Source organism: Kogia breviceps, chromosome 16 (assembly GCF_026419965.1).
Source record: "Kogia breviceps isolate mKogBre1 chromosome 16, mKogBre1 haplotype 1, whole genome shotgun sequence".
Taxonomy (NCBI): Eukaryota; Metazoa; Chordata; class Mammalia; order Artiodactyla; family Physeteridae; genus Kogia; species Kogia breviceps.
The window spans coordinates 24,624,013-24,638,003 of NC_081325.1; the positions used below are offsets into that span (position 1 = coordinate 24,624,013).

Sequence of the window (13,991 nt, forward strand, 5' to 3'; positions counted from 1 at the left end):
ATGTGAAACCAGAGCTCAACAGGAGAAAAACCACTTGAAATGTCAAATCAAAATAGAATTCATTTGAAGATCTGGATCAACAGAGAGCAGCACATGAATTGATCCCATGGACCCCTAAAATATTTCCCAGAAATGATTTCTGGTTGGGAGATGATACCATAGGGGGTGAGAATGAGCTGGACTTCGGGACAGCTCCTAGATGCCAATCAGGTCCAATTGAGTAACTGGTCAGACTGCCTTCAAGAATTATGACACGATTCAACCCATAGTATAATTTATTCCCTTTGACACATTTGCACATTTGTTTTCCTTGAATTCTCAAAAACGCAAGGTGGGTGAAGTGGCTATTATTATTCGTTGGCCAAAAGGTTCTTTCGGTTTGTTCTGTAAGATGGCTCTAGTAGCACTTAGTTGTCTTTAACTTAATTTGAAACAATTTTGTTAGATTGTATGTGACAGCTGTCATGTCAGCATGCATTTTTAAAAAGACATCAAAATTGGTGAAATCTGTGTAGTAGCCTTTTAAATATTGAAGATAAAAGAAAAAAGCAACATTTTCAGCATATTATGCTTTATTACTTCAAGAAAGGTGAAAACGCAACTGAAATGCACAAAAAGACTTGTGCAGTGTATGGAGAAGGTGCTGTGACTGATCGAATGTGTCAAAGTGGTTTGCTAAATTTTGTGCTGGAGATTTCTCGCTGGACGATGCTCCACGGTCGGGTAGACCAGTTGAAGTTGATAGTAGTCAAATTGAGACATTAATTGAGAACAGTCAATGTTATACCACGCAGGAGATAGCTGACATACTCAAAATATCCAAATCAAGCGTTAAAAATCATTTGCACCAGCTTGGTTATGTCATTCACTTTGATGTTTGGGTTCCACATAAGTTAAGCGAAGAAAACCTTCTTGACCATATTTCCTCATGCGATTCTCTACTTAAACGTAATGAAAACGTTCCATTTTTAAAACAAATTGTGACACGCAATGAAAACTGGATACTGTACAATAATGTGGAACGGAAGAGATCATGGGGCAGAATTTTTGCAATGGTGTAGGGCCCGAAGCCGAGCCCTCTTTTCAGGCCAGTAGATGCTCTATAGACACCATAGCTTGCAGGTTTGGACTTCTATGGGCCAATATTTCAGACTTAAATAAAAATTCCTAGGTTTTTTTTTTTTTTTTTTTTTCTTCTTTAGCTTTTTTTTTTTTTTTTTTTTTTTTTAACATCTTTATTTGAGTATAACTGTTTTACAATAGTGGGTTAGTTTCTCCTTTACAACAAAGTGAGTCAGTTATACATATACATATGTTCCCATAACTCTTCCCTCTTTTGTCACCCTCCCTCCCATCCTCCCTATCCCACCCCTCTAGGTGGTCACTAAGTACAGAGGTGAACTCCCTGTGCTATGCTGTAGCTTCCCACTAGCTATCTAATTTACATTTGGTAGTGTGTATATGTCCCTGCCACTCTCTCACATCGTCACAGCTTACAAAATTCCTAGGTTTTGAAACACCAAAGTTTCTGTTCTTAACAAACGCCTTTATTGCCTTTATCACCAATCCTTATTATGTCACAAACAAAACTGTTCAGCTGACTTGTTGAGTTCCTTTTAACAATCTAGTTTAAAGAAAAAAACACAACCCACACTTCTTATTAAACAGCCATGCCACAAGGATGCCATCTTTCCATCTTTATCCAAGGAGCTTGCCAGCTAAGGGGACATTTCAATTAACTTGTCTCTGTCTGTCAAGCTTAGTACCTTGCTGAGGGCAGAAAACAAGGTGAACAAGTTGTCAAGTCATCTTTAAAAATTTAACTCAGAGCCTCTTGGGTTTAACACATTCAGGAAAAGATTCTTCTTGGAAACTGTGCTGCTTCCTCCTCTTGTCTTCTAAAATCAGGAGAGTGGTGGAAAAATGTGTATCAGAAGAGAATGAGGGAATGTTGGATGATAAGCCTGTTCCTGTTCCTAATTTCAACACTGGGGAGAGGTCACTTCTTCTCATTCTAAAACACACTTTCCCCAAGCTTCTAGGGTATTCCATTTCAAAATCACAGGTCCATGGACCTAGAGATTATCATATTAAGTGAAGTAAGTCAGAAAGAGAAAGATAAATATCATATAATATCACTTATATGTGGAGTCTAAAAAAATGATACAAGTGAACTTATTTACAAAACAGAAATACACTCACAGACATAGAAAACAGACTTATGGTTTCTAAAGGGGATAGCGGGGTGGAGGGTGGATAAATTAAGAGTTTGGGATTAACATATACACACTACTATATATGAAATAAACAACAAGGACCTACTGTATAGCACGGGGAAATATATTCAATATCTTGTAATAACCTATAATGGAAAAGAAGCTGAAAAAGAATATATATATGTATATATATGTATGTATGTTTGTATGCATGCATAACTGAATCACTTTGCTGTACACTTGAAACTAACACAACATTGTAAATTAACTATCCTTCAATTAAAAAAAAAATAGCACACAGGCTTACATCATGGAACTCTAGGCTTATTTAGTGCCAAAAGCTTCAATGTCATTTCTCTATTGAAAAGATCAGCTTTAATGCTCTTTATTATTGAATTCAATGGTAGTGTCATAACAGGAAAATTTTGAAATGAAGAAAATATCCCTAATTCCATATCTGTAACACAGCAACCGTCTCATATGTGTCTGTTCCCTCTGGGATCTGTCTCCATGCAAGTCACAGATCGAGGGATTTTTGGATCATTCATTCTTTACTTACAGTTTCCCCAGTCCCAGCCTCTTCCCTGGAAGCCATCACCGCCGAAAGGAGGATACCAGGGTGGCTGGTCCAATTAATGGTTGGGATTTGGAAAGTTTAGTAAGTTGAATGGTGGCCCCCCCGCAAAGACACGTCTACATCCTAGCCCCTAGAATCTCTGGATGTCACCTTATTTAGGAAACAGGTCATTGCCGATGTAATTAAGGATCTTGAGGGATCTTCCTGGATTATCCAGGCAGGCCCTAAATCCAACGACAGTTGTCCTTATAAGAAACAGAAGGAAAGAAGAGATGGGGAGATGGGGAGAAGGCCAAGGGAAGACAGAGTCAGAGACTGATGTGAAACAGCCATAGGGGACCCTTGGAGCCACCAGCAGCTGGGAGAAGCAAGAAAGTAGTCTCCCCTAGATCTACCAGAGCAAGAGCAGCCCTGCCCAAGCTTCGATTTTAGATTTCTGGCTCCAGAACTGTGGGAACAAGTTGTTTTCGTTTTAAGCCACCGAGTCTGTGGCCATTTGTCCAGCAGCTCCAGGACACTAATACGGAGGGTAACAGCCTCTAGCGGTTTCCGGGTCAGGATTGCACGGAAGCTTCCTGACCTTTCCCACGAGGAAGCCCACCAGCCTGTCAGGCCAGTTCTCCCAGGAACACGGACACTGGGGTTTCTACCCAGCCCGGGCTCCTCCATGTCTTGGCAGCGGGCACCACCTGTACCTCCAGACGGCTGGGGCCGGACCCACTTCTGGGGATCCTGCCAGTCTTCTTTCAGAATTGAACCCCTGCTTGAGCCTTTGGCAACACACTACTCATACCTGAACCGACATGGATTCTCACCCACAAGTTGCTTTCCTATTTCATTCCCATAAGCCAGACACTCCTCGTGGCTCCCTAACTATTGACTTGGGCCTAGTAGGGGATGGGACTTGCCTTTTGGATTGCGGACCACCGATTTGGTGATGTTGTAGAAGAGAAGGCAACGGAAGGTGCCGCTTCTGTTTCTAGTGTAGACCTGACACGCCGTGGGCGTCTCTTTCTTCCTCTGCTGCAGTGTCTCTCTGCACCTCGGGATTTAGGTAAACTCCTCTAGATGCCCCTTGCCTATTTCATGACGTGTTTCCTCACTTGGACATTCTTGGCAAGTCTCATTTATTATTTGTGCTTTCCCTAGAGTTGTGTGTGAACTTTTCTCCTTTTACTGATTAGGGTCTAGGATGTCTTCCTTCTAAATTTGAATACTCTGTCTTAAACCTGAACAAGTGTCCTCAGCACAGGTTTCCCCACCCAGAGAAGGTTCAAGGACCGCGCCTCAAAGTACAGCACCTCCACCCCAAGGTCATGGCTGTGGCCCCGCACTTCCCTCCTTTCCTACTTCTGCAGGGTGCTCTGTTCTGCATCTCACAGTGTTTGAGCAAATGCTGTCCTTCCACCGGCTCCCAGCAGAAATGCAATAAAAACAAACGCATGAGGATGCTGGTAACTTAGCAAAGATTTCAGGGTCACAGGTATGGTTCTGATCTCTCAACCCCCCTACCCTTCCTGCCACCAGCCACGTGACCATCCTGCAGCCCCAGGAAATTAATACCATCTCTCTCCTGGTGTCCCCCGCAACTCAGAGCATAGTGCTTTGCTCAGCACAGGCTGTGCCGGGCAGCTAGAGGAAAAGAGGACAAACTGTGTGCGTGACCTGGGACTCGGGATGTAGCAAATGGGATGAGAGGTTAAAAACGGTGGCTCCTACTTGAGCACCTCCCATTGCTAATGCTCACAACTCTTCAACACAGACAGGGAGACTCCTGCTTTACAAGGAAGGGAACTGAAATCCGAATGGTGGCCATCTGCCCAGGGTTGCCAGGCAGCAGAGCTCAGATTCCAAGCCTGAATCTGGCTGATGCCCAAATCTGCGATCCTTCTTCCAAAAGATGTTCATGTCTCATGAGGTACTTTCATTCCACCAACGTGGGATTGTTGAGATCAGTCTTTTGAGGCAACACAGCTTCTTCAGAATCCATAGGAAAAGGAAGAAAATGGATTTTTCCCAAGAGAATGACATCCCTTGATTTTAAGACCCTGATAAGGGAGATTGAAATATCTATTATCTTTTATCGGGAGAACTTCTTGTCTCTGAAACCAGCCCTGATTCCCGGTATCTTAGCTCTGGCTGCTACAAACGGAGCAAGTGATTCCTAGCTCATTCCTTTGCCAACGGAAAGGGCTACCTGTTTGAATTTTCAAAGCACATGATTCTACAGGATTTTTCTACAGATATGGAAAGCCAGTAGCATATGAATAATGTTGTAAGTGGTCCACATCTGATAATATCAAAGAGCTTGTCACTGCAAATAGCCAGAGCACTGGTCAAGATGCCATAACAACAGAAAGAAGTCAGTCAGCAAAGGAGAAGGGAGGTGAGGGTAGATGATTAGGAAACAGAATTTTTAAACTACAAGACTAGAAGAGTAGCAGTATCATAAAAGTATTATTAATCAAAAGGATAGATTTCTGTTTTATAGCTAACACTCACTGTGTACAAATTTTTTATTGTACAAAGGGACATAAGGCTAAATCATAATAATGTGACTCACTAACTAATTAGCATTTATAAATGCAACTACTGGGGAACATATATCAATTTCATTGCGAGGAAGCTAGAGAATCCATTAACAAAGCCCAGCCTGAAGCCAGCACGTGCAAGTTGGGTCCCTAAAATGTGTACGTATAACCCCAGGCCGCTATCTCTAGCCACATTGATAATTATACACACACACAGAGGATGAAGCGTGAGGTGCTTAGGTTCCCACCTAAGTCACTGGGGAAATGGATCTTCTCTGGCTAGTTCTCTAGGATGGCCTGATGGAGATGAATGAGACAAAAGGAAGCAGGAGGAAAGGGAGAAAAACAAATTTGCTAGACAAGGATGGCTGCACATGTAGTGTTTTGGGAAGATGCAAGGATGCATGGATCTGGTATAGCTGTCAAAACCGACTCAAGGAGAGAGATGACTTCAAATGTGGCATGCTTCCCTTGCTTCAGATTTGGCAGGTGTTGGGAAGAAGATTGAAATGGAGTAGGTAGAATAAGCAAACAGTTCCATTTGCCCTAGCATCCAGTATGTGTTGGTTTCCTGACATATTTTGTCACTCCTCCACTTTCACTTCACTGTGCTGAGTGCTGACATGGTCAGGTACTATTACAATCAGATGCAACAGCCTTCTGTTCCACGAGGGTCATCGGAGAAACTAAATGGTCCTCTGAGGCAAAAGCCAGGGATTAGGGGAAAAGAAAAAAGAACAGGATTAAAACACTCAAGAGTGGAAGTGGAAAATGGGGTGAGCGAGAAGAAAAAGCAGGAGTAAAAAGTAGCATGTGAGTGGGAAAAGTAGGGTTTGGATCCTGTGTTTCGGATTCTGCGATTCAGATCCTGGAAAGCCTTGAGTGTCACTAGAAAAGAGAACAAGCCTTTCCCAGACCTCCTGGCATATCCATTTGCTACAGTTGCCTCCTTCAAGGCACAGGCCAGTTCACACCAACGTTTCATTGTCATAGATTCATTCCAGTGAAGCTCTAAATATCCCTGACCTATCAGGTTGTCAACATACACAAAATTCACATTACGGTCAGGCTGAATATTCAAGGTCTTTTCTAGAGGATCTCTCTTAGCATGACAGACCATCCACCATGTTAGTTCTCCAGTCTGGCTAGCGCCACCATGTATTTTCTTACTAGATTCCAGGTTTTTTCCATCCCTAGGCCTTGGGTTTTAGCTCATTTTTGAGAGACTGCAAGTTAGTTGCCTCTAAGTTAAAAGTGGGAATGGATATTCAGCCCACCTCCTATCCAGTTTTGATTTCATTTCTAGACCTTCTGTGATCCCCATTATTGGGTTCAATGGCCTCCTTTCTGTTCCTACAGCATTTTGTAGATGCCCAAGGCTTGGAGATTACCACACTCTTACTAGGCTGGCTTCCCACTGAAATGAAGTTTCCTGCGGGGCAAGAGGAGTGCCGTAATATCCCCAGTGCCTGGTACAGTGCTTAGCACCTAGTTGATGCTCAATAAATAATGTGCAGCAAACAAGGAAATGAATGAATGAATGTTATTCACCTTTGGAAATGATAGAATCATAGTCTAGAAGCCAGGGTAGCTAATAAGGCTCTCTATGTAACAAGATTTTGTGTCAGTGGACAGTAGAGAAATTCTCCGGTGGCCCCTCAAAATTAATTTTTCCTGAAATGAAGAATATTTGGGACCAGCAATTGGGATATGCAACAGATATTTTGTATGACTCTACCTCAGATTTACTGATAGTTTGAAAACAACAGGTGTATTTTGGTCAATGATCAAGTCCCACCCCCAAAAAGAATTGACCATTTTTTTCTTTGTAACCTCTGCCATTTTTCTCCTTTTCTCCTGTTCCAACCATCAAGAAACATTTATCCACAAATGGCAAGTGCCTTGAATTATAGCTTCCCGCGTCTTCCCAAGCTGTTCATTTTCTTCTGTCTCACGTGGAGTAATCAACATGGGCTAGATGGCTCCCTCACATAACTTTCCCTGAGGATGAGCATCCATCCACTGTGAATGATTCTTCAGTAGTAAGACATACAATGTTCAGGGTTTCCTCCAGGTCAAATGATTGTTCTGCAGGGCCTTATGAACTTGTGCAAAGCACTATTTTTTCTCACGATATAGGCATAACAAACTTTTTTTTTTTTTTGAGTGGTGAAGCCTCTGTGTTCTATCTGGCTACATTCTTGCATACAAATCCCTTGTAAATTATTTTTCAAATTCCGAGGTTCAGTAATTTAATTGAATCGCTTCCTAATTTTAATTAAATCTGCATAGAAGCCACATTACCATATGGAGAGAAAGGATCACAGAGCAAGACAGACATGAAAGAGAAGCACAAAATCACAAGGTAGGTTTTCCTGTAAATTTATTTTCATACCAAAAAAAATAACATTCTAAGGCAATGTTTTTATTGTATAGTATAAAATAACTTCCACTAAATTAAAAATGGAATTTTTTTTTGCTATAAGCCACTGATAACTTTTCCATGAAAAAACTTTACAATTTGCATCACCTGTAGAAAAAAACACCTGTTCAATAATTATATAAACACTCTTGACAGATCCCAATAGCCCGTTATGTATCCTTTTTGGCAATGTCAGCTTTCTAAAGTCAATTAGCTTCTAAATTTGAAAGGCACCTGGTGGCCAACATTCTGCTTATTATTCGAGGCATCCATTTTAATTTTTTGGAAACAGACTTGAGAAGTCTGAAAAATCTATTAAGTTAAAAAGAATGAAGTATCATACAGTCGATATTAGCAAACAACATTTTTCCCCTTAGCTGCAAGTTTTCCCCAGGGGATTTACAAAGTGCACCAGTTAAATACGTCTGTACATTTAAAACATTAAATATGTCAACAGCAAGACATTTTTAAATATTTTGAATCAAATACTATAGCACAAATATAATTTACAATACTTTGCACAGAAAACATTACATCTGAAATATAACTTTAGATATTATATAAAAATACATATTTTTTTTTTCTCCTCATTAGAAGAAGTATTTATTTGCAGGTTCCAGGATGATGTAACAATTCAAAAGAATTTAACCCTTCAGATGGTCATCAGTTTGCAATTAGATGACACCCTTTCCACTTCAGCTGCATCACGGCACCTAACCACGGATTAGAGACAGAGAATTAACCCCTCCCATAGCCCAAAGGCAGTTTTTCATAAAGGCAACCATAATTGCTCCAATCTGCTTTAATTCTAGGAATTCATTACAAAATTTAAAAACCACTGTGTAAGAAAACCCTTAGATTGTAACACACCTTGAGTCCAACATCTCCCATTGGCTGTAAATACATTCGCTCCCTACAGAGTCAAAGGCATGGGTCTTCTTGTGCCCTGTGGGTCATAGCTCTTAGTAGTCTCACACACCTACATATATCTTTCTTGGCTTGTTTTTAAAGTTTTCTATACATCCTAGGAAATTCATGAAAAACGCTTCATAAAATGGGGTGGTTCAATCTATATCTCGAACTTTAAAAGCCCCAAAGTACGTTGCATCTTGATCTGGATCCAATAGTGAAGGGTTGGATACCTCAATGCTTATTTCCTCACCAGACCGTAGCTTAAAAAATCCTCCAACGTTTATGGAGTAAAAATGGAACTCAGAATTCCCCGACCAGTATTTGGTGCTTCCTCCTTTCATGAGTGTATGAGAACTCGGGATTTTGATGCTGGTCTTGGTGACATACACCATTAACTGAAGATAATTCGCAGTGAGGTTTCCCGAAGTTTCATGATGTCGAAAGCAAATGTTGGCGTACAGGTAATAAAAGCCATCTTGGTTAACTATTAGTTTTCCATTGCTGAAAGTCATGTTGGAGATCTTGGCCCAACCTCGGTCATGGTACCAGCAGGACAAACTCACTTTATGGGAACCTGAGGAAAAGAGAGGCACGTGATTTAAAACCCACCCCTTCAAGGAGAAGGACATCCTCACAATTCTGTGAGGTTGGAGAAAGGCTTACTGTAACAGTCATTGTTCCAATGGGAGAATAATTTCTCAGAATTTATTTTCTAAAAGGGGAGTACCAGTACATTAAGAAGTACTTGTGCTCTCTGCTAGGCACCTGAGAGGGGACAAAGACAAAATCTCAATTTTCCTGCCCTCAAGGAGCCTATAGTACACAAGGGATAATGGGAATTCAAAGGAAAGAGATTACTTCCTCCCAGAGGGCTCAAGAAGGATTTTGCTGGGCTACTGAGCCTGATAACTTAAAGGAGGAATTCAGCCAACAGAAGCATAAAGGTCATTCAAGGTTGAAGGAAGAGAATCAGCCAAAGGCAGTTGAAACAAGAAAGCAAGAAACAAGTATAGAAAGAGAATATCCAGACTTCACATGACCCCACCTTCTCTTTTTTAATTCATGGAGACAGGTATATAGAAGGAGCTGAAAATCTGGGTCACAGCAACTTTGACCAAAAAGTCAAACTCTTAAACTCTATATTCTCATCACCATTGATTTTCCCCTCCTCCAATAGCCCAAATGCCTCCCAAGGCCAGATAATTGAAAAGCTGCCCCCAGAGAAGTGCACAAAGAGCATATCCCTGGCATTGCACTCCTCAGCTTCACAACTTCACGCAATCCTTTGTGCCCAAAGGATGGTAAAATCTCTTCTAATTATTAGACCAGAATTCTCCTTTAGCCCCTTCTCACACCTGAAATGTGACAACCAATCTTCACGTCACTGTTTCCGGAGCAGCAGAAGTTTCTAGAAAATCTTCTAAGTCAGCAAAGTGTCCAACGCTTTGAATATTTCAGGTCTTTAGTGTACTTTACTAGGTCTTTAAAAATTGGGACTACCTCCCTGATAAACCTCATTAATCAAATATTTATATTTATATGGATACCTATTAACCAACTGGAAAAGATGTCACCTAGTGGGGAGAAAGCTGTTATACTGTGGAAAGTCCAGAGTTTTCCTCCAGAGGATTTTGTAAACACTTATGCTAAGTTAAGGTTGTCATCTGCTAGGATTTCAACAAGGCAAAACAGAGCTGAGGAGTCTCAGAAGGGGGTGGGGAGTAGTTTCTGCAGCCAGGGAGAAGTTCTTTGCTGCCCGTCACCCAAGAGAACACCCCCCCACACACAGAATTTAGACTTAAAGTGGATTCCACGGATCCATCAGAGCTGACAACACTTTGGCTAGAGTGGGTCCTTGGGAGATCTTTGTAGAACCAGAAAACCACACTGGCTAACTTTCAAGACTTGCCTGAATCCTGGGAAAACTTGAACACCAGCATCTTCCTCTGGAGAGCCACAAAAAGGAGAATGTTCTATTGTCCCTGGAGGGCTACTGGGCAGCTGGGATATGGTCTGGGGACCTCAATACCAGGCTGTTCCAGAACCAACTAGATGGTAGGGTAAGTGGAAGAAAAAAAAATGCAACGGGGTCCAAGCTATGGTGGGGCAGCCCACCATCCTTAGACATGCCTGCAAAAAAGAAGCCAATGGTTCCAATCCCCGTGCTCAGGGACAGGACAGATTTCCTGAACTGCACATCGTATCCACAGGAGGGCGCCCGAGCGAGCCTGAGAAGCCATCACAGGCACTGCTGCCTCCAGAACCCAGCACAGAGCCCTGCCCTTTTTCACCGGAGGTCCTAGATTAAAGCATCCCAAATGTAAATATCATTCCATGGCCCCAAGTGAGTCAAAATGAGACTGTAAGACTCTATGCATCACCTCCTCATGAACACTAGCAAAGTAACTTCTCCAGGCTGGTAAACAGCCACCTAGTCCATTGACAGAGCTAAAAAAACTCAAGGTGTTTCCTATCTCAAACCATCCCATGGTTACCTCCTTCATCCCCTACTCTTGTATTCAATCCTTTATGCAATCGATTATCGGTCTTATAGTTTATCTCCTATGACGGCCCTTAACAGATAGCAGCAGAATGAGTAAGGTGACGTCTACCCTCTGGACAGGTTGGATCAGCTAGCGTTAGACCAAGAGGGTTCAGTACAGTTCAGGGAAGGCAGGGAAGGATATGAAAGAGAGAGGAGAACACAGAAACCCTGACCGCATACCTCTCCCGTTGTTAGCTCAAGTCAAGTGGAAGGAGTGTCCTTATTTCCTTCTAATCATGCCTATATTTAACCATTCGCTGATCAATTTATTCATTTAGTAAATATCTGAATGGTGCTTTCTATGGGCATTCACTCTATCCACAGTTAAGAAACGCATCAAGCAATATACCCTCAAGGCACTTAGTAGTGGAGAAAAGAAGAAATGGGCACACCAAATGAAAAATATAACATTTTCATTTCTGCAGGTCACACAGCCCATGGTTGAAGTTCAGTTAAAGCACCTGCCAAGTGGAAGCTGCAGAAATTAGTGGCGACCACGTGAACTCAGCCCAGTGACAGAGGGCAAGGAGGACTCGGGTCAAATGTGGACGGGCTGAGAAAAGGGAGAGGATTGTGAGCAAGGGAAACTTTTCGAACAAAGAACGGAATGCACACAGCACGCAGAGGAAAAGGGAGAAGAACCGTCAGTGTGAACTGGAGGGCTCATGAATAGCGATAGTGGGAGAAAAGATGAGAATAGCGCCCCCATCAGGTTGGAGGACCTCTCACAGCAAGCCTGGGCTTCCATCACTAGACGATCTTCAGCCTCCCCAGCCGCCCCAGCCCCTAGAGTCACTGCTATTAGATATTAGAGAAGAAGTCTCTCCAGATATTTAGCCTGAGCTGCCCTTACAAAAGCCATGAATCCTGACCTCACAAAATACTCCCCAATGCGTTTTATTCAAGAAGCTTTGAAATACAGTGTAAGGCAGATTCTGATTTCTTTCTTATGTGTAAATAAGTACAAATAAGTATGGAACAGAGGCCCTGAACGAACATGCAAAATTAAAGCCATCTTCCTCTGAAGTATCGAATCCTGGCCCAAACTGGGAGATAAATGGACTCAATGGGTCATTAGCCAAGCCAGAAGAGCAAATTCTATTTTCTTAAACAGAAGCATACACTAACTCATTTCACTCTGTCTCAAGCTCAATAACCATCAGAAAATAACCAGGAGTTTTGCCTTCTTTTTGGCAATGATTTGATGCAAGGTGCCTGGAGTGAGAGCTATATAACTAAAACATGCTTGCTATTGCCAAATAGACTTTGGCACACAGTCTAATGCAATATTTATCATATGCCATTTAAAATGAACTGCAAAGATAAATGCAGACTACATTCACAGCACACACAGCTGATAGATCAGTATTAATTTGATTGCCTTTGCTAACATGCAAAATAGTTTTCCACTCAGAAAATTGGTGTAGTTCCACCATAAGGCACACACATACACACACACACACACACACACAGAGAGAGAGAGAGAGAGAGAGAGAGAGAATTTGTTTATGAAGCAAATATCTGGGACAGTATAGATAGTTTAGGAAAACTAAAAATCAAAGAGTTGGTTTCTCCTTTCTATGTCTGCAGTCAGGAAAAATTCCTTTGTGGCCCATACTATATTAGTAGCTTCAAAACTGCTTATTAAAACTTGGATTTTTTTTAACTCTAAGAAGAACTTGCCTTGAATCATCTTTATAAAACACAAAATAGAATATATAAAATTATTTAATTAAACCTTAAATAATGACAAATTACATTCACTAAGTTCTTACTATATGCCCACTTCCGTGTAAGCATTTTAGTATATAACCTCATTAAATCTTTATAGCTGCCCCATGAGGTACAAACTGTTACCATCCCCATGAAGAAGCTGACACACAAAGGATTCCAATAATTTGCACAATGTCACCCAGCCAGGTAGTACAGTGGGACCTCAAACCCAGGCCGTCAGACTTGAGACGCCCTGCTATTAAAACCACATTAATCTGGGCTTCCCTGGTGGCGCAGTGGTTGAGAATCCGCCTGCCGATGCAGGAGACACGGGTTCGTGCCCCGGTCCGGGAAGATCCCACATGCCGCGGAGCAACTAAGCCCGTGAGCCATGGCCGCTGAGCCTGTGCGTCCGGAGCCTGTGCTCCGCAACGGGAGAGGCCACAACAGTGAGAGGCCCGCATACCGCCAAAAAAAAAAAAAAAAAAAAAAAAAAAAAAAAAAAAAAAAAAAAAACCACATTAATCTACTTATTTCATGAAAAGAGGAACATATAGCGCTCTGAATTTATTCCCCTCTGACAAACCAACAGGCCACAAGATACTTATGTGATAACCTATAGTATAAAAAGCATGGACTTGGGAATCAACTATAGTGGAATTCAACTTCTAACCCTGCCACGCTGTAACCTTGATCAGATAACTTACACTAGGTGGACCTTGGTTTCCCTGTTTGCAAAATCTGAATGATAATCACTACCTTGCAGGGTTGTAGTAAGGTTTAGAGATAATGACTACAGAGCCAAATGCCTGATACAAAGTGCGTGTATAAATGGTATAAGAACAATAACAATAATATCTCACTGTCACTCCATCACAACGTTCTTTGTGATCTTTCTGACGCTCACCTAACCCGATGTGAAGAAACCAGTGGGGATTATATGATAGAAATCACTGGTACCTTAGGTAGGTGTAGACAGAGAGCTCTGGCTTTCCTCACTTCCAAAAGATAATGAGGTCTCCAGTCTACTGAGCTAAATCCGTAGCCAGAAAAAAAATGTTAACTCGCTGGAGAA

At 41.8% G+C, this 13,991-nt stretch overlaps 1 protein-coding gene and 1 long non-coding RNA gene across 4 annotated transcripts in view; one reads left to right on the plus strand and one right to left on the minus strand.

Moving 5' to 3' along the window:
- LOC136792817 (uncharacterized) overlaps positions 1-13,991 on the plus strand; it is a 407,046-nt gene that overhangs the window by 214,380 nt on the left and 178,675 nt on the right. The window lies entirely within an intron of this gene.
- TNFSF11 (TNF superfamily member 11) overlaps positions 7,692-13,991 on the minus strand; it is a 34,824-nt gene continuing 28,524 nt past the window's right edge. Inside the window, exon 5 of the mRNA XM_059042213.2 lies at positions 7,692-9,232. Within this exon, the coding sequence (XP_058898196.1) occupies positions 8,811-9,232 (422 nt within the window). The 3' untranslated portion in view covers positions 7,692-8,810. The remainder of the gene's footprint in view (positions 9,233-13,991) is intronic.